Consider the following 22,033-nt stretch of genomic DNA (forward strand, 5'->3'; position numbering starts at 1 on the left):
ACATGAGGCTACGGCAGATAAAACAGGGATAGAAAGATAAAATTAATTACAAATTCCAACTGATGTGCTGCTAAAATGGAGACCTCAACATGAATACCCTGTACTTTCCAAAAACAGAGCAGCAGCAGTTTTGGGCCATTGCTGCTTTCACAGGGATGCTTAGCAACACTGACTACATGGGAGTGAATTTCCGCAGGAGGTTCTCCTGCTCGTCCGCTGAAGATATAGCGGAAACCCTGCAGGAACACCAGATTTTACGCTATTTGTCCATAGTTTTCACGGTTCATCCGCCGAAGTTATGGGGGACAAGTGGGAGAACATTCTGAGTACCATAGCTCTACCGACTTTCCTTCCATTCCCTGCAACAGCTTCTCAAAACAAAAACAGTGCGCCCTTATCAAACCAGTCCTCGGGTGCTGGGGAATTTCTCCCCCCAAGTTTCTTCAGTCTTTCCTTATAACCCAGATCTTTGACACTAGGAATGAGCCTCCTGGCTCTTCTCTACACTGTCTCCAGTGTTAGAATACCTCATATCTGTTTTGGTAACCAGAATTGGTTGCAATACTTGAGGTTTGGTTTGACCAGAACATTATACAGTTTTATCATTGCCTTCTCTGATTTGTATACTACTGTTGTGATGACATGGCCGCGATTTTGCCTAACTTGGCAGGCCCAATGCAGCCGAGGTAGATGGCGGGTCCCGACCTCGCTGCTGGTTCCAGCCTGCTCTGCGTGTTTCCCAGGCCAATTGAAGGAAGCGAGTCTGATGACGTAATTTGCTGATGTGTCATCAGCCGGTTTCCTTAAAGGGACTATGTCCAAATTGATTTTGACAGTTGTGCTGCCAGTTTTCGACAGCATTGAGGTGCTGCAAACACTGACAATCACTGCGTAAAGGTGCACGGCTGCACCCAGGCTCTCCCATGACTCCCTTCATATGGAGGGAGTCACAACAAGCAGGGAGGTTCTCTTCCCTTTCAATGGATGGAAGAGACCTCTCCAGGAATTCAACGCAGCCTGGCTGCATATTGCACAGGAGGGCACAAGCAAGGATGTGGTCAGGAGGAATAGGCTGCAGTGGCGCAAACCTTTCAATGATCTCAGTAGATCGCGAAGTGTTATTGCAAAGCTACACTCAACCTCATCCTGCTGTGCCACTCATCACACCCCAATCACTCTGCCTTCCCTACCCTACTCCTGCACATCCTTACTTAAATCAATGTACCTTGCACCCCCACCCATCTCTCTCTATCTACATAATCATTTCCCCATCTCACTAGCCACCCCACACATTCACCCTCATCCTAGTCCAATCATACCAACTAACAACACACAAGGGTAGGTACTTGGGTATTTTAGCCAATGTTCATGTAAAGTTTCTGTTAATGTGTTGTCAAACATTGAAACCTTTATTTTCAACACTTTGCGTTCTTGGACGGATTTTTATGCACTTTTCGAAGTGGCTTAGTAAGTTGCAATGAAAGGTGAGACATAACTGTGACTCCCCACAATGGCGATGAGTGTGAAAGGAATGGCTTGGGCATTGTAGGGATGCTTTATGGTGTTGGTGCAAGGTGGTGCCAACCTGGCATATGACATGGCAGCCAGAATGTACAGCGTCAAGTGAAGTAAATCTGATCATGGTGAGGTTATGCCTGGCATCCCGGGCAGCAATGTGGTTAGATGCTGATGCCCTGCGCAGCATCAGTTGATTGTGGAGAAGGTTGGTGTTGTTGTTAGTGCTGTTGGTGTTCCTGGTGATGCTGGTATTGGGGCTGGTCATGGTGGGATTCTGAGGACCAAGGTTAGTTTCAAGAGCACCAATTCTAATGTAATAGATGGCAGATAAACTTGAGATGACAAAAGCGATCTGTCAGTGGTGAGAGAACTTATTCCAATGAGGTGACACTGGATAGAGAGATTGCTCCAATGATTTTCAACCTGCATAATACTCAATGTGCCTTCCAAATGCAGTAAGCAAGAGCTTTTGATCGTGGAAAGTGTGAGATGAGAGCATTTGTAGCATATTTACAGCTGCCAGTTAAAGAACTGATTTCATGGTCATACAACTCCCAACTTCCTTACCTAACGTGATTCCCAAGCAGCAGGAACCTGCTCAAATTTCTTTTTAATAGGCTCTTAACAAGGTCATAATGACCTAAATTGCCTCCCGCGCCGCTATCAGTCAGGTCTGTTCAGCATTGGCAGACCCGACACCTGGGAAAGTAGTGTGGTGGCGGGTTGACAGTGGAGTCCCAACCGCTGTCAATTATTTTAAATTTAACAGCTGACCCACCATCGATCCTGACCTCTGAGCGCCGGCCAAATTCCGGGCCATAGTTCAATATTCTGTTGGCTCTGTTGAGTTCTGCTCTGCATTGGTGGAACATGATTCTACTAAGCCTCCTAGATCACTTTTAACTGCATCCTTAACTGTTTCAACACCATTCATGAATTGCCCATTGTCCCTCTTAATGTATCATATTTTGTACATGTCCGCATTAAATTTCATCTGCCATTGCTCTGCCCACTTATATGTTTTGTCCAACTCATTCTGTAATTTCTCAGTGCCTCCTCTGATTCCACTGCCTCTATAAGTTTGGAATCATTTACAAATTTAATCAATGTGTGTTGAGTTTCTGAATCCAAGTCATTGATGTAAAGTAGAAACATTAGTGCCCCAACAACGATCTCTGCGACATCTGATCCTGACATATCTCTTCCATCTAATACTCATTGTTTTCTACTCATCTTCCAATTGCTTAGCAATTCCCAAGATTTACCATGTAGTCAAGGTTGTTAGTCAGGCAGGATTGTCTCCTTCTGAATCCATCCTCACAATTCTTCTTTTTCTGTATTTTATTAACACTAATATGGTCAGTTCTACTATTAACTCTTCCCTTTGTTTGAAGTCCAAATGCTCAGTCCTACAATCTTCCTTCTTCCTCCACTCTCAGTGTGCTAGAATCATGACTCAGGACTCATTGCATTGTCTTATGCTGCAACTCATTCTTTCCCAGGACCTGAAAACTGTGGACTTCCTTACCTCTCTCAATACTGCCTACCTCACACAATCCTTAGGCTTTTATAGTTCAAGTTTGGCATCACCTCATCACCACTTCTTGATTTACCTCCTCTCTTGTACTCGTTTCAATCTTGGTAGTTTCCTGCACTTGGCCATTTGCTTTGGCTTCTCAATACTGAACTTCCAATTAATTATTATTGTGAACAGTGGTGAAATTTGTCTGTAACCACTGCAATATGGCAAGAAACGTGTGAGATGATGACACTCAACATGAAACTCAAATGTTCTTGAGGGGGGGGGAAACATAAGCGCCAAATTGAAAGATTATTTACCAAATGTAAAGTCATTCTTCAAATGATATTTTCCACATGCACTGAGGACAAGTGTTGTCAGCTGGCTGCCTGCTCCTTACCCACAAAACAGGCAGCTAACTAAAAATGTCCTATGCTGTTTCTCATCATTCATTTTTTTCGATTGGAGGCCAAAGGCTAGCATTTTTTTCCAATATAGCAACTTAAAAGCATTTTGTTCTGTGCAGCAAAATATGTGTTTTCCCCACAATCTACTTGTAATGCTCTTTCATAATTGAAACATGGTTTTTCAGTTGTTTTTTTACAAAATACAACTTGTCTGATGTGGGCGTTCTCCCTTCCAAAGTACAATTTGTCTATTCCTTTTTCTCAACCATAAATTGGTTGTTCCAATAACAACTACAGCTAACTGCCAGAATATCATTCTTAAGCTACAATTAGCAGAATATGCTAGTCGGTAGGGTTGAGAAGTTTATTTAACTCCAAACACATTTCGCCCACGTATAGTATACTGCCTTTTCCCCCCTTTGTTAATCCTTTCCTGAAGCTGTTGACTCCTTGGTGGGTACAGTTTTAGAGCCACTGGCACTTATTGAAGTGAGGAAATAATTTGTAGATAATCTCAGGAAGCCACTTGATGTTCACTACATGACAGAAATTGGTTAGAACTCAAGGAGAAGAAATTTCAGATGCACTGGAGATTGCAGGAATGCAGTGTACATGGAGAGACATGGAGAGTGGAGTTGGAACTTGGAAAACTGAAAAGAGTGGAACAATTTTTCATAAACCTGTGTGAGTTTGCACTTACTTTTAATAAGCACGTTTGAATTGCTTCCTTCAATTTTTACACTATTGATGTGAAGCTAACAGGTCTGTAATTCTCAGTCATGCTTTTTACTTTATTTAAAATTGGAACAAAAATCAAAGACAAAGGTCTTAACTGGAAGATTCCTGTGAAGGCTACTGTAACATTTCGTATACAAATGAACAAAGGAAAGATTTCAACAGAGTTATTTTCTTGAAAAAACATTATCAGAAGTATGATGACAATGCAGTTCAGCACCAGGCTGCGACAGAGCAGCAAAAGAGCTGCTCACAACATATAACTTCAAAGGTCAATCAATAAGAATGGTGAGAGGACATGGTGTTCCTTGACCTGGCAACTTGATGGTACTTTTCCCTGACATTTATCCCATGACAAATCACAGGGACAGGCTTCTTTACAGATTCAGGACAGATGTCTGTGCCAGTGAAGCACAACAGGGCCTCCCATCCCAATCTAGTGGCAGAAACCAAAGAAACATTGTTTAAGAATGCTCCTTAGAGAGCAAAGAATCCTTGGTCCATCCGGGGCTGATCCCATATATTTCCAGTATTGATGGAGCCTTCTTAAGGCCCAGGATGGGGCTTTTATGTGCTCTGAGCAGCCATTGGTCTCAATAAGTCTATCAGGTACTGAGCTGGGTATAATTCTATCACAAATTTTCCTGAGGAAAAGAGTGTTTGAAGACCAGGCCCTCAAATCTACCACCAAACTCATGGTCTACAGGGCTGTAGTAATACCCGTCCTCCTGTATGGGTCTGAGGGATGGACAATGTACAGAAGGCACCTCAAGTCGCTGGAGATATATCATCAACGATGTCTCCGCAAGATCCTGCAAATCTCCTGGGAGGACAAGTGCGCCAACATCAGTATCCTCGACCAGGCTAACATCCCCAGTATTGAAGTACTGACCACACTCGATCAGCTTCGCTGGGCAGGCCACATAGTTCGCATGCCAGATACGAGACTCCCTAAGCAAATGCTTTATGCGGAGCTCCTTCGTGGTAAACGAGCCAAAGGAGGACAGCGGAAACGTTATCAGGACACCCTCAAAGCCTCCCTGGTAAAGTGCAACATCACCACTGACACCTGGGAGACCCTGGCCACAGACCGCACGAGGTGGAGAAAGTTCATCCGGGAGGGCGTTGAGCTCTTTGAGTCTCGACGCAAGGAGCATGAAGAGGCCAGGCGCAGACAGCGGAAGGAGTGCACGGCAAACCAGCCCTACCAACCCCTTTCCCCGACGAATGTCTGTCCCATCTGTAACAGGGTCTGTGGCTCCCGTATCGGACTGTTCAGCCATCAAAGAACTCACTTAGGGAGTGGAAGCAAATCCTGCTCGATTCCGAGGGACTGCCTATGATGATCCCAAATTGCAGCCCTCCATCTCCCTCTCCCCCCACCACCCCCCCCACCCCCTGCCAATATTCCCTCCCCCCCCCCCACCCGGTTGGGCTCCAGTTCTGCATTCCACTACTCCTGGAATTTCAGGACCTTTAAGTTTTAATAGGAAGTAATGAAGTATGAGAGGAGGAATTGGGAAGGTCACCAGCATGCATATGAGTTTAAAATGCATGTGGTCCAAATTAATAAACAAGAAAAATATAACATTGGAGAAGACAAAGTGCTAGAGATATACAATCTAAAGGGCAGTCAGCCGCCGCTCGAGGACTGATTTACCTCCCAGACCCGTACATTGTCTGAACCTCCACCTGGCTTGTGCCCTGCCTCCAGCCTATTTCCTGAGTTAGAGTAACTTATATATTTTGGTTGGGCTCCTGGCTGAATTTCTAGCTGCATAGGGAATCACCCAACATGGGATAGATAGAAATCACTGTTGTGAGAGATTGCAACAGGGTAGTGTGTCCAATGGCCTCTGGAGAAGCTGATTTTTTTTAAACAAATTGGGGCATCAAATTTGTAACCAATCACCATGCTATCTATCAATCTCTCTTGGGAAATTTAAAATTTAAACCCTCCCTTCCCACAACAACACTGTATGCCAGGAACGCTCCTAGCAACCAGTATTGGAGAGGGTGCAAAAAAGATTTACAAAAATGAGAGGTTATACCAATTAGGAAAGGATGAACAGGTGGGATCTTTTCTCTTGAGAAAGCTGAGGGGTGACTTAATAGAGGTAATTATAATTATGGAAGGTTTTGATAAGAGTAGACACTGAGAGAGTGGTTCCACTTTTGCCTTTAGCAAAACTAAAGGCCATCAATATAAGATAGTCACCTAGAAATCAAATAGAGAATTCAGAAGAAACTTCTTTGCGCTGAGAGTGGTGAGAATGTGGAACTCGCTACCACAGGGAGTGGTTGAGGTGAATAGTATAGGTACATTTAAGGGGAAGCTAGATAAGCATATGAAGAAGAAGAGAATAGAGGGTTATGGTGATAGAGTTAGATGAGGAAGGTTGGGAGAAGACTCGAGTGGAGCATAAACACTGGCGTGGACTGGTTGGGCTGAATGCCCTGTTTAGATGCTGTATATTCTATGTAATTCTATGAAGTCTTCGGAGACTTTGTATTTTGGGGCTTCTATGAAAATGCTGACAGAATTGGTATACTATAAATTCAGTAATACACAGGGAACCACCAATGTTATCTCAGAAACAGGTGAGGCCTCCCTGTGGCCGATGGATATCCGAAACGCAGAAACTGGCAGCATTTGAATTTTTGTTTTAGGATAAAGTTTTAGGATCAAGAAATAATGGAGGCTTGTAAAAAAGGAACGTCAATAATCATCGGCGATTTTAACCTTCGTATTGATTGGACAAAGCAAATTGGCCAGGGTAATCTTGAGGAAGAGTTCATAGAGTTTATCCAGGATAGTTTCCTTGAACAGTACATTGCGGAACCAACTAAGGAGCAGGCTATCTTAGATCTAATACTGTGTAATGAGACAGGATTAATAAAATTATCTCGTAGTAAAGGATCCTCTAGGAATGAGTGAGCACAACATGGTTGAATTTCAAATTCAGATGGAGGGTGGGAAAGTTGGTTCTCAAACCAGGGTCCTAATCTTAAATAAAGGAGACTACAAAGGTATGAGGGCAGAGTTGGCTAAAGTGGACCGGGAAAATAGATTAAAGTGTGGTACGGTTGATCAGCAGTGGCAGACATTAAGGAGGTATTTCATAACTCAACAAAAATATATCCCCATAAGGAAAGACTGTAAGAGAAGGGATAACCTTCCGTGGCTAACTAAGGAAATAAGGGATGGTATCAAATTGAAAACAAGGGCTTACAATGTGGCCAAGACTAGTGGGAGGCCAGAGGATGGGGAAACTTTTAAAAGCCAGCAAAGAATGACTAAAAAGATAAAAAAAGAGGGAAGATAGATTATGAAAGTAAACTAGCACGAAATATAAAAACAGATAGTAAGAGTTTCTACAGTACATAAAAAGGAAAAGAGTGGCTAAAGTAAATATTGGTCCCCTAGAGGAGGAGACTGGGGAATTAATAATGGAAAACAGGGAAATGGCAGAGACTTTGAACAAATATTTTGTGATGGTCTTCCCGGTAGAAGCCACTAAAAACATCCCAATAGTGGATAATCAAGGGGCTATAGGGCGGGAGGAACAATCACCACCACTAATGAGTAGTACTCGGTAAAATAATTGGACTAAAGGCAGACAAGTCTCCTGGACCTTATGGCTTACATCCTAGGGTCTTAAAAGAAGTGACTGCAGAGATTGGTTGTAATCGACCAAAATTTCCTGGATTCTGGTGAGGTCCCAGCGGATTGGAAAACCACAAATGTAACACCTCTATTTAAAAAAGGAGGCAGACAGAAAAGCAGAGAAGCCCTGCTACAACTGTACAGAGTATTGGTGAGGCCACATCTAGAGTACCGTGTACAGTTTTGGTCTCCATATTTAAGAAAGGACATACTTGCATTGGAATCTGTTCAGAGAAGGTTCACTAGGTTGATTCCGGAGATGAGGGGGTTGACTTATGAAGTTAGGTTGAGTAGGTTGGGCCAATACTCATTGGAATTCAGAAGAATGAGAGGTGATCTTATCGAAACATATAAGATAATGAGGGGGCTCGACAAGATGAATGCAGAGAGGATATTTCCACTCATAGAGGAAACTAAGGGGCATAGTCTCAGAATAAGGGGCCGCCCATTTAAAACTGAGATGAGGAGAAATGTTTTCTCTCAGAGGCTTGTAAATCTATGGAATTCTCTGCCCCAGAGAGCTGTGCAGGCTGGGTCATTGAATATATTTAAAGCGGAGATGGACAGATTTTTGAACGATAAGGGAGTGAACGGTTATGGGAAGCGGGCAGGGAAATGAAGCTGAGTCTATGATCAGATCAGCCATGATCTTATTAAATGGTGGAGCAGGCCCGAGGGGTCAAATGGCCCACTCCTGCTCCTACTTCTTATGTTCATATGTTCTTAAGGGCTAAATTGTAGCCCACAGGCTGAAAATGCTTGTGGTATGGCTGAGCAGAAGGCTTCACTCCCTTAAAAGGAGCAAGAGTAAGCAACTGTTGCCAAAAGTGGAAGAACTGAAGATGGCCACATAAGGGACAGTAAAAGAGGATGTCATGTGATAGCAGCAAAAAACATTCCCTGTGATTTTTCAGTTGGACTTTTTTTTATCCTGTCCACATGGAAGATAATAAATGCAAAGATCTTTATTTCATGAAAGATCATTTTCAGCTCAAGTTATATTACAGATATCAACTACAGATCTTGGAGCTGAATTTAGCCATACAATTTACCCGCTTCATTCTAATTTTCTTCCATGTTTACTTAACCACTATAATTAAAGAGTACACAATTTGGTAAAAACCTTGATGCAACTGTGGTCAAAGTTGAGTCACGCTAAGTCTTACAAATGTTCAAAGGCATCCATGTTCTAACAAACACATCTAAATTGGCATCATGAATGTTTCAATCAAGAGCATATGCAGAGAAAAACAAGTTAGAATATTCCAATAGAAACCTACAAATGAAATGTGTATTTTGCTGTAAAGTGTCAGCAGATCATTCAGGTAGACCAGCCTGGTCATGGGTAGCATGATGTAGGCGGATGTAGGTAAGTGACCTTTACAGACTTAACACAGGGATCTACAGTGCCGAATAGGCACCACTGTAGGTTGTCTTAGAGTGAGATGTAAACACAAAGTTGCAGTTTGAATAACGACAAAAAAGTCTGTGGAAGAACTTTCAAAAACATTTGGTTTACTTCACAGGTGGTCACTAAACAAAATAATGAACAATATAAATATGGAGACATGAGCCCATTACAACACAGATGCTGAATGACCTGCTGAGTGCTTCCAGCAATTTTTGTTCGATTGATAATTTGAAAACCTTGATGGTCATACTTAAGTTGTACCTTTAAAGCACTGCTGGAAAACACTGTAAAGATCACAAATCTCGTGCCACCTTTGACTTTTACCAGTCTCTCATGTTACCTTAAAGGGAACCACCACCCCCTGCCATCTTAACAGCATAGAGGCATTCAAGTTGTTTGTCAAAAAGTTTAAGATCCTGATTTTTTTTTTTTAACGACTTCGTGAAAAGAATTTCTTCCACAAAGTAGACAAGAAATAAACTGCTCACCTGGTAAGGAACAATGCTCTCATGTGCAGTCCCCCATCGTTTTGCTTCTTTTCTGCCAGTAAGATAATTTGCAGCTATGTGGGTAAGGCAAGCAACCTGATTGAAACAAAGAAAGTGGCAAGCATCAGCAAAAAGGATTTATTTTAAAAATCCTGTATTTATTATTTAAAACTACTTTCTAATCACTTATTACACTGTCTTCAAACTGAAAATATGTATTTTTTTAATAAGTTTATCGTAGGGTCAATTATTTCATCTGGTTACCGAGGGGTTAATGAAAGGGCTCAAATAATCAGATAAAATTAAAGAGGGAGGTTAGAAACAATGGGGGCAAAATTGGGGTACTTTGTGCCTCAACAAATGAGATTTCACCCGGGCATGTCTCCTGCTAAATTGGGTGGGGATTTTGCGGTGGTGTTAACACGTAGCTCCCCGCTCACCTGCGCCCAACGATGATGATGTCATCGCTGTGTACAGCGTCCCATTACCGACCCAGAAGGTAAATTCACTCTTGCCCCTTGTGTTCTCGCCTAGTGCTGAGAATGACAGCTCCAGCTGTCGTGATTCAGTCGGTAGTCGGCTGGAGGAGCGCTAATTTAAAGGCGCCAGCTTCGGGTAAATTTTAGTCGGTAATAGTTGCTGCTTATTTCCACATAGGCAGACAGGCATTTTGACAGATTTCAGCGATTTCCAGTTGAAGGAGTGTTCTGGCTGTTAAAGATTCGTGACTTTAATTGAGGGCAGATTTGAAAGTCCAACATTTATATAGTGTCATGGGGCTGCGTTGGCACTCGACTTCATGCTACGACATGACCATCGGAGGCAACTGAGGCAGAGAGAAAGGCAGAAAAATGTGGGCAGAGGGAAGAGGGCCAGCAGGGTTGTTAATAGGAGGCCTTATCCTCCCAGGATATTCAGGCAGCAGTTCTCCTACATCAATTTCACTTAGGCAGAGTGTGTTCGAAGGCTGCGCTTCAGCAGTCGTGGTCACAGAGCTCTGCCACATCCTGCAACCAGACCTCGAGCCTCAGGCCAGGGTGAGGACGACTCTCCCAGTGGCAGTCAAGGTCACCATCGCGTTCAATTTTTACGCCAGTGGATCCTTCCAGTGTGTAACAGGAGACATCTCCAATATCTCCCAGTTTGCCATCCATTGCTGCATCCGCTAGGTCACAGATGCTTTGTACAGAAGAGGGGACAGCATTTCCTTCCCCATGACCAGAGAGAGACAAGTAGCTTTGCCAGGATAGCGGGCTTCCCCATGGTGCAGGGCGCCATTGACTGCACCCACGTCGCTTTGCGGACACCGTATAACAATCCTGAGGTATTCCGTAACCACAAAGGCTGCCACTCACTGAACGTGCAGTTGGTGTGTGACCACACATGTCGAATCCTCACCATCAATGCCCACTATCCTGGCAGCAGCCATGATGCATTCATCCTGCGCCAGACCAGTGTGCCAGCTCTCTTCCAGCACCACATGAAGCTCATGGCTGGCTGGTCGGAGACAAGGGTTATCCGCTCTCCACCTGGCTCATGACTTCCTTCCACAACCCCAACACTCCTGGCCCAACACTCATACAATGAGAGCCATGCCACCACCAGGAACATCATTGAGAAGCCCATCAGCCTGCTGAAGCAATGGTTTCACTGCCTTGACCGCCCGGGAGGAATCCTCCAGTATTCGGCTGAGCAGTTGTCCCATTTCATCGTAGTCTGCCGCATGCTGCACAACCTCGCCATCATGAGGGCGTAGCCATTGCCACCAGGAACAGCTCAACCACCTCAGAAGGAGCAGAAGGAAGAGGAGGAGGAGGAGGAGCAGGACGAGGAGGAGCAGGAGCAGCAGCACCAACGACGGAGGAGGCAGCCACTTAATCGCAATTCTGCAAGAGCAGTCCGCGACCGCCTCATCAAACTTCGGTTCCAGTGAATTCCAGCCCACTGCTCTACATGTCCCCATCAACACATCAATTTCCCCTTCCATAACACAGTCCCAAAACTGAAATGAGATACACCACCAAATATGCAACATTCCCAAAAAAATGTATCATAATATTTAACACTATCATAAACAACAATTATATTTAAGAATCCCCTTTATGCAATACCTTATATCCCCTCTAAACACACACTTTACCTATTCTAGAGCTCCTTCGCAGTGTGTCCCCAACGGCTGCAGAAAGGCTGGTGGAAGGCTGCTGGATAGATACTACAGATGGCCTTGCAGGATTCCCTCGACCAGCTCTGGGCCTGGAAGACCCGACTGTAGACTGCACCACCTCAGGTTGGGCGTCGGCAGTCTGGGCTGGCTGGGTGACTGGCAGTGACCAATGCATTGGCGGAGTGGCAGTGATGGGTTCAGGAATGCCGTCATCCTCAGAGAGGACAGCAGGTTCCTGCTCCACTGACCCACTGCCACTCCCCTGGGGCAACCCCTCAGCATCCCCACCAATCTGCTGGAGCACAGATTGGTGGCCTCTTGCGACACCATTAGATCCCTGGTGGACCCAGCGGCGATGGCGGCAGTCAGAGCTCACATGGCATCCAGCTGAGACTGCACGAGAGCAGTCTGAGCTTACAGCATTAAGACGTTGCATTGCTTCCACCTGTGCTGCAATGGAAGCTGCCACATAGCCCATGACACGTGTCATGAGGTCTGGATCTGCAGTTTCTCTGGGAGTCTACCATTGTCTGCAGACTGGAAATGATGGACTCCATGGTGTGCGCAGAGCTCTGTGCAATGTTGGAGGTGGACTCCTCCATGCTCCTTACCATTGCCAAGAGGATCTCAGCCATCCTTGCCATTGCATCTATCAATCTATCATGTCGGAGTGCATGGCCATCACTCTTCTTGTGAACACCTGCCCATCGAGGACCTCATCTGAGTCCTGTGCAATATAACTCATGCGCGAACTTTCCCTCCAGGGAGCCGGCTCCTGAGCTACCCTTTCCCATTGGTCTAGCTGCAGCCCGCTTGGCCCTGGGGCATCTCCCAGTGCAGCCCGGTCTATTAAGCTAACCTCTAACGAGCGCATAGTGCCAGTCTCTGAGCTGGTGCCTACGGGTGAAAGATGCAGTGACATGGTGCTTGGATCCTCCTCCTCCTCTTTTCCATCGTCACTATTATGGGGGGGGGGGGCTCAGGTACAGACTGGTCATCTGGTTGCTGATTATCTGAAAGCATAAATGGCACAAGACTCGCGTTAAGGTGAGGACAGGAGGGCCAGGAATGGAGCAAGGAAGGCAGACATTATCAGGAGCTGGAAAGTGTTCAAGCCTTCTGGTGTGAGGGGAAAGTGTGATGAGAAAAGGAGCGGGGATAAAGATACCATTGTTGCCCCCAGCGGGGTCGACATCACGGATGACGACGGTGCCCACCACCTGCGGGCCAATGAGCCGCAGCACTCGCTCCTCCAAGTCAGACAGCTCATGCAGCTGAGGTTCACCCCTACCAGTCCTCTGTTGCTCCCTCCGATTATGTGCCATCTTGGCCTGCAAAATAAAGGAATTTGTGTAAGAGTCCAGCTATGTGTGTGGGAGATATGCCTGCGTCGTTGAATAGCTGTGAATGTAGGCAAGGCGTGAGATGAGGATGTGTGTTTGAGTAGCTGCGCATGTTTGGTGGGTGACTGGTGGGGGAGTGGTGCTTTGCACAGTGTGCACAGACAAAGGTTCAGAGACTGGTATGTAGGAGGTGTGGAAACATGTACTCACCTTGACCATCCGAGTGAGGTTGTTGAACTTCTTCCGGCGCTGTGTGAATCATCGTACCACTATAGTGCTGGCCGACACCTCCTCTGCCACTTCCCTCCATATGGCCCTGAAAACATGTGGCAATGGCCTCCTTCCAGTTGTCGGGGAGAGCGCATCCCTCCTTTTCTCAACTGCCCCCCACCCCCCCACCACCAATGCCACGTCATTAAAATGCCGTGCCCTCTCCCTTCCCGCTGGATTTGCAACAGCCATACCAGAAACAACTTCTACTTGCTCTCAGCTCTCCCTCAAATGCAGCACTGGTGAAAATGAGAAGCTGCAGCTTGATATAACCTCCCATTTAAGAGGGGAAATGAGCCAGTGTGAAGGATTGAAGGATGACTGCTGAATACAAGTGACCTGAAATTGGGTAGCGCTCAGCTGTTAGCATCCCTGCAGCACTCCATTGAGGTCATTAGCACTTTATTTGCCATCTCCCCTTCCTTCGGGGCGCTAAAGCCCAATTTAGAAGCTAGGATCTGTTAGTGCATGGCACTAACTTTTCAAAATTTTAAAAGTTAACGCCTCAAACGGAGAGCAGGAGATCATGGCATTAAGGGTTACCGCCACCGCTAACCTGCAAGGGAAGTTCGTGGGCATCAGTACTTTTGCCGCACCCGGTCGGAAACCCGGTAATGTCCCATTATCGCCCTCTGGAGGCACTAATAGGAGGCGCAAAGGAGACCAAGTTCTCCCCCATGATTTCCAAAGGAGAATTTAGGTAGATATAATTTTAATGTAGGACCCAGCCAAGTGGAAATTGTAATGAGTAATCTGCCACATTTAACATGAACCCACCACCAAAAAACCAAACAGAAAATGAAAGCGGTTAAAATAATGAATGTTTCTTGCTTCAGAATCAATTTATATCCACATCTTCATTTTGGATTAAGCTCAACGTTTTATAAATTGGATGAGGGGGGAGGTGGGGGGGAAGAATTGCCAAATCAGAAAACGAAAAGAATTAAATTTCAAACTGATTTAAAAAAAAACATCTACACCACGGAAACCAAAAAAACATAATTTCACACCAATAAAGTGTAATTAATCAGTAGGCTAAACCTTAAAATGTCCTTCAACATCAAGAACAGCCCTACTTTCTAGTCAGAGGGTCGGAGCTTTGTATTCCTGGGCATGGGGCTGTGGGCTCAGGCAGGGAGGATGGAAGAGGGCTGTTTGGGGTGTGCATTGTTCCCCAAATCCCTCCACCCCTGCCCCCATGCTGATTTTCCTGTATTCAGTGTACACAAGCAATCAGGAGCCTCAGGAATAGAAAATCTGCACCTTACCATCCAAATTTGTTTCTGTATTTTAACCATTATGCACTTGGAGCTCAAATAGCTATTAATAGCATTTTGAATACAATTTCACTTTAAGATATAGAAAGATAACTTTAGAAGCAATTAACTTTGACATTCTATTGTACAGATAACTGCTGTGCTATTCTCAATCCAACCAAACTTTAGCTTCAATGCACTCTGTATCTTTATTCAGTGATTAAGGATCCCAAATATAAAAGATCATTAATTACACAACACATAACGCATTTGAGATTTCGTTCTCATTAAGAGTTTAATTTGATAATTTAAATCCTCTCTGAATTTCTTTGGCGGTGTGATGTATAGAGATGACCCAGAATTCAATGAGTGGAATCATTTTAGTATTGTTGGCAAAGGAATCTTCTCAAAAGATAAGAGAGGCAATTTAACTGCCCACCAGGTGGAAACCGGTTGGCAGTTAAAATCATCTGGGGTACTTACCCGCCGACATCCGACTTTCTTCCCATAACCTTTCAAAATTATTTTTATGAAAATGTTTTTAAAATGTTTTAATAGGGTTAAAAATAAACTTACCTTAATGGACAGGGTTTTTAATATAAAAATTTGTGCTAAAATTAAATTTTTCTATCTTTTAAAGCTCTTACGCTAGTAAAAGCAGGCCTTATGCCTATTTTTACCAGGTGTTAGAATTTAAAGGACATTCGCTGGGCAAGAGTTGAGCAAATAGCCCAAATCTCCACCCACAAAGGCCCTTCTCCCAGGGATGCGTTGGATCTGTCAAAAGACAGTTTGACAGATCGGAAGTGCCGGGGTTTAGGAGCAGGCGCGTGCACACATCGTAAGCACCCTAAGAGGCCGTAACTCATGGCCCATTAGTTTTTACTTTCCTTGTGGGGCTAGGAGGAGCAGGAGTGCTCCTTCAGGCCATACAAGCAAAGTATAGGTCTTCCCTGGATGGATACTATTTATCCTGGAATATTAGCAGACACAAGGGATGAGATCTATGAGTGTTGACACTGAGTATAGGAACACAGGAACAGTAGTTCCCTTGTGCCTGCTCCGTCATTCAACTAGATCATGGCTGATCTGTACCTTAATTCCATTTACTCGCCTTAGCTCCGTATCACTTGATACCTTTACCTAACAAAAATCTATCTGTCTTGAAAACTCTAATTGTCCCAGTATCACAGCCTTTTGAAGGAGAGAATTCCAGATTTCTACAATCCTTTTCATGAAAATGCTTCCTGATTTCCCTCCTAAATGGCCTGGATCTAATTTAAAGATTACGACCCTTGTTCTTGATTACGAACATACGAACAATGACAGACAGGTAAAGACCATCTGGTCCATTGAGTCTGTCCCACACAATTGCGATACCTTGTGTATCACAACATATACACTCCACCCCACCCGAAACCATGTGATCTCCTGGGAGAGGCAAAAAATGTTTTTAAAAACTCAGGCCAATTTAGGGGGAAAAAATCTGGGAAAATCCTCTCCGACACACCGAGGCGATCGAAACTAATCCAGGAGATCACTCTGGCCTTGAATTGCCTGCAGTACCTGCCTTCTGTAAGTGTTAATCTCTGTCACAGCCAAAAACAAATCCAGCTTTCGCTTGAAGGAATTCAGCGAGTCTGCATCCACCACATGAAACAGCAGCTTGTTTCAGTGGTCTATTATTCTCTTGGAAAAGAACCATCTCCTGACATCTAACCTTATAGAAATTAAATTTATGACCCCTGGTCCTGCCTATCCTATTTAATTGAAATAAACTGTCAGCTGGAACACCGTCTATTCCCTTCATTATCATAAATCTCAATCATATCCCCACAAAGTCTATGCTGCTCTAAGGTATAGATCCCAATTCTTTTAACCTATCTTGATAACTAAGATGCCTTAGACTTGGAATTAGTCTAGTGACCCTCTTCTGCACCCTTTCCAGAGCCTCAATATCACCACCATGTGAGGAGACCAAAACTGGACATAGTATTCCAAGTACGACCTGACTAACGTCTTATACAAGGACAAAACAATACACCTCATCTTATATTCAATTGTCCTATGGATACACCCCAACACACTATTTGCTCTAGCGATCACTGCACACCATTGCTCATGTACCTTTAAGGATGTATGCACTAGAATGCCCAAATCTCTTTCTATCTCCACTATCTTTAATACCTTTCCCTGGAGGGTGTGTGAAGGTTGAGCATTTTCCCTGCCCACATGCATAACATTGCACTTATCTAAGTTATACATCATTTTCCTGTCTTGAGCCCAATCTCCCAACACATTAAGATCTGCCTGAAGCAGACCAGCACCTTCTACAGTTCTAATATTCACACAGATCTTGGTATCATCTGAAAATATGCAAATTGAGGCCCCCAACCCCAAAATCCAGATCATTAATAAAAATAGTAAAAAGCAATGGTCCCAACACTGATCCCTGCAGGACACCAATTGTGACCGGTCTCCAAACAAATCAAAATCCATCTATAACTACTCTTTGCTTGCATCCTGCCAGCCAGTTCTGAATCCAACTCAATATATTTCCACTAATATCAGAGGCTCCGATCTTATATGGTACCTTGTCAAAAGCTTTTTGGAAATCTAAGTAGACAATGACTACTGGGCTTCCCTCGTCCATCAACTTTGTAACCTTTTCAATAAATACAATTAGATTTGTGAGACATGACCTCTTTTTTATGAAGACATTTGAGTGTCCCAAATGTGTCCCTCCCTATCCAGATATTCATATATTGCATTCTTTATGATTCCTTCAAGCATCTTACCTATTCCTGATGTTAAACTGATGGGCCTATAGTTACCTGGGTCTACCTTGTCACCTTTTTTTAAAAAGGGGACTACATTAGCCTCCTTCCAATCTGTAGTAACCATTCCAGAGTGCAGTGAGCTATTAAAAATACAGGCCAGTGGCTCACACAGCACATGTCCCAACTCCCGGAGGACCCTTGGGTGGATATCATTCGGCTTGGCTGCTCTATCTATTTTCAAGTTCTTAATTCTTTCTAAAACAATTTGCTTATCGATGTTAATGTTTTTAACAAAACTAGTATTAAATTCTAATATTCGAGCATCATCGTCAAGCGTGAAGACTGATGAAAAGTACTCATTTAATATTTCCGCCATGTTCAGTAAGTCCTTTGTATCCTGTTCTTGACCGCCCTTCAGTGGTCCAATACAGCTTTTGATAGTTCTCTGACTCTTCACATAACTAAAAAAGCTCTTCCCATTACTGCCACAGTTGTCTACAATCCTTTTTTCCATTAACCTTTTTGTTGATCTAATAGCAGCCTTCATTTTGTTTAGTTGTTCCTTGTATTTAACCCTATTTATTTGATGTGTTAAATGTCTTTAATTTATAGAAACATTTCTGTTTACATCTTATTCATCTATGTACATAGCCAGTCAGCCACCTTGGCTTTTTCTGACCACATTTCCTTCTTTTGATTTTGGGCATATGTTTGTTTTCCACATTTTTATCTTGTTGAATATAAATAGAAAGTTTAAGAACATCAGTCGCATTAGCCAATTTACCCCTTCCAAGTCATCTGCCATTTTGGAGAAGTTTGCTCTTCTGAAATCCAGTTTGAGTTGCAGGGTCTCAGTACCTTTCGTTCTACTAGTCAATTGGAACCTTATAATGTTGTGGTCACTGTTGCCCAGATGTTACTCCACATGGAGGCCTGATACGAGGTCAGGCTCACGACAAAACACCAGATCCAATAAATGATTTTCCCTAGTTACTTCATTAACATGTTGAGTCAGGAAACAGTCCTGTATATTTTCAATACATTTTTCAGCTGCACTTCAGCAACAGCAGGTAAACCACTGAATGCCAGGAAAATTAAAATCACCCACCAGACAAAAGGTGGCATTTTATATTAAACACATCAGTGATCTCTTTCCATAATAACTCATCAAGTGTCTGACCCGAGGGCCTATAAAAATTGCCAATAATGAATCCCTGCCCGTGAGCTTGGTCCACTTGAATCCAGATAGCTTCAGCTGTGCCTCTCTAGCTGTTAGATTCTCACTGATGAAAATAGCAATCCCACCTCTCCTTTGACCTACCCTATCCTTTCTGAAACCCTTGTAGCCCTTTAGGTGAATTTCTGTGCCATCATTGTCATCTAGCCATGTCTCAGAAGTACACAATGGGCTAGATTTTCCAGGCCTCTGCGCTCCGGGTTTTGCACCGGAGCGACGTGAAGGGCGGCGTTCAGGTCTCCTGCGCCCCGTCACGATTCTCCTGTTCCGTTTTGCGGCCGGGAAGAGCTGAGCAAAGTGTGCAACACCGGCAGTACTTTGGACTTTTGCCCGATCTGTCCGCCTGGAAGTGCGGCCGCAATGACTGCCTGGGAAATCAGTGCAGTCCAGCATAGCCGGCGGCGCAGAGGAAGGAAAAGTACTCCGAAGGTAAGTGCGAGTGTTTGTTCTTTTAATTTTTTTCACGATTTTCATTGTGGTGACGTGGGCAATGTTTTGGGAATTTATGTGTGTTTTTTTTAAAAAGGCTTCCCCCCCCACCCATCCCCGGAGAGCACACTGCCCGGCACTTTAGTTTGCGAGTTTCCCATCCTTGCGCCACGAAAAGTGTACAACGCCTTCCTTCGCGTTGTCCCTCCTGACACAGGGCCGAGGTGCCCAAACTTCCTTACCAAAGCGCAAACAATTCCCAGGCTGTAACTTTCCCGCCTCGTCTCCGTTTTCGTCCCAAAAACCAAAGAGCCTAAAATCCAGCCCAATATGTCTAAACTCTGTAACACAGCAGGCGTTGCAATTCCAACAACTTGCTTCAAATATTCCGTGCATTTACATTAAAGCAATTTAAAGGTCTCCCATCTAATTTCTTAAAGTTATTGGGGCTGAAATTGCCCACCACTGGAAAAGGGGCGTACCTACCCTGTTTCTGTTGATTTTACCAGTGCAGTGGCCTCTTGAATAAAATTCCGCTCTTCGGTTTTTTTTCTCAGCGGACCGGAAGTCGGTCATAATGGCGGCGGATGTGGGGCGGTGAGCGGAGGTTCGCAGTCTAGAGGGGCAGAAGTGGGGCAGGTGTAGTGGCCGCCGCTGACAGTCATCTGCATAGCGCCGCATCACCACGGCTCTCCCCTTCACTTAAAGGGGAGCGCCTGCGTGATTTTTTAAGTTGGGTCCACTGGGCCACTAGGGAGGGTTTTGGCCAGGCCAGCAACCTGGCACCCAAGAGGGGGTGCCAGGCTGCCAGTTGGCGGCCCGGCTGAACCCGGGGGCATAATTGTCGGCCCGACATGGCAGTCGGCCAACAAAAAAAAAACATGGCGGCAGCGGCAGTAGGTCCTCCCTTTTAATGGGAGCTGCACTGCCATTTCACAAGGAGTACAACCTCACTGGACTGGCAGAAAAAAGCAGCTTTTGGCACCGCGTGGCGGGAGTAAGATTTTTTTCGGCAGAATTTCACCATCGGGGGGAACATTGGCGGTGCACACTCTGATGACACATTTAGGATGGATCGGCAGCAGCGGAGTGGCAAGGGAGAGAGCGGGTCACCGCCCGGATACCACAGGAGCGGAATTTTCAAAATGGCGGTCATTGCACAAAAAATCGGCGGCCATTGCACTCCGCAGCGTGGTCGCCGGTCTCCAGTGGTAACAAGCCTTAAACGAAGGGGCAATTTCGGCCCAATTAATTTTTGTTTGCTTCCTACCTGGTTCATCTTCATGTTTAGCATCTATGTAATTATCATGGCAGTAAGGCTAACTTTGAACTTAACTACACTATCCCTGTGCTGAATTAGTTTAAATGCTTTCTGAAAGCATGCTCAACACCCTCGCCAGCCTTTTAGCTCCCAAGAAGTTAAGATGGAGGCCGTCCCACCTAAACAACTTATCAGAGAAAATACTTTCTCTGTATTTCCCCAATTAAATCCTTTCAACAACTTAAACACAATATATGAAGGAATTGCTGAACACAGAGGAGGTCTACCTAGACTGGAAACAAATTAAAAAGGCACCCATTTTCAAACAGTGGCAAAACAGGCCCAGGCAATTATACTCATCAATCTTACATTCATAAAACCTGGGAATGCATAACTTGGCTGGAGGGGGTAAGATGCAGCAGGTATTACTTAGCGAAGTGATATCAGGGTAGAGGGGACTTGTCAAGTGGAGTGCCACACAGGGTTCAATGTTGAACTCTCTACTGTGTCTAATTCACATTAATGACTTGGGTTCAGAACCTCAGTATAAACTGGTCAACTCCATCAAGCTTGGCAGTTGAATCTCAATCCTACAACCAGAGACCTACAGAAATATGTAAGGGGACAGAACAGTGACAGGACATCTATTACAGATAATTTTTAAATACTACATGTAGCAAGAAAAAAATTGCATTGTTTACATACTTTATACATGGTTGTCAACATAACTGAGAGAGGTCTATGGGTATTAATAGATTCACTGCTCAAAATATACAATCACTGCTGAACAACAATCAACTCAGCAAGTAGACTGCTAAGTAATATAGCCAAATAATAGAGTGCAAGTTGGAGAAAGTCGCACTGTACAGTGCTCTGGACTGTCAATATCTTGAGTACTACCAAGGCATGAGAGAGATTTAAACCCTGGAGGTATGCAGTTAAGAACCATGAGGCTGATCTCGAGCATCAGAGTTCTGACTTATGAGTAAAGGCTGGAGAAATGTGGGCTCCTCAGTCTTGAAGAGAGGCGACTGCAAGAAACCTCACTGAGGATATGACATTAAAAGATAAACCAGGAATGTTACTTAAAAGTAACCCACATGAGTGAGACAAAAGGACACAAGTTCAAATTTGCAAAAGGCAGAAAGTTCTTCTTCACACAGATAAGGGTGACAAATTACAGGTGCAAGTTGCCACATGGGGATACGATCAGTGGCTATAGCAGAGACTTGGCTTAAACATGAGCAGGAGTGGGAACTAAACATTCCTGACTACAATGTACTCAGGAGGGATAAGGAAGGAAAAAAATAGAGCAATTATGCAGGGGACTTCAATTACCCTAATATAGACTGGGGGAAAACAAAGCAAAAGGAAGGAGGGGGAAGAACTTCTAAAATATGTACAGGATAATTTCCTTAGTCAGTATGTTACAAGCCCAACGAGGAAGGAAATAGTGCTGGGTCTTGTTCTGGTGAATGAATTAGGGCAAGTGGAATGTGTTTCAGTGGGGAACATCTGGGTAATAGTGATCATAATATAATTAAGTTT

The 22,033-nt window shown here is 44.3% G+C and overlaps 1 protein-coding gene across 5 annotated transcripts in view; it reads right to left on the reverse strand.

The window, feature by feature from the left end:
- The window catches only part of sugct (succinyl-CoA:glutarate-CoA transferase), a 720,871-nt gene that overhangs the window by 499,059 nt on the left and 199,779 nt on the right, over positions 1–22,033 (reverse strand). For all 5 annotated transcript variants that reach the window (XM_070890193.1, XM_070890206.1, XM_070890201.1 and 2 more), the window contains exon 8: positions 9,746–9,841. In XM_070890193.1, the coding sequence (XP_070746294.1) occupies positions 9,746–9,841 (96 nt within the window). The remainder of the gene's footprint in view (positions 1–9,745; positions 9,842–22,033) is intronic.

This window comes from Pristiophorus japonicus, chromosome 1 (genome assembly GCF_044704955.1).
Source record: "Pristiophorus japonicus isolate sPriJap1 chromosome 1, sPriJap1.hap1, whole genome shotgun sequence".
In the NCBI taxonomy this organism is placed as follows: Eukaryota; Metazoa; Chordata; class Chondrichthyes; family Pristiophoridae; genus Pristiophorus; species Pristiophorus japonicus.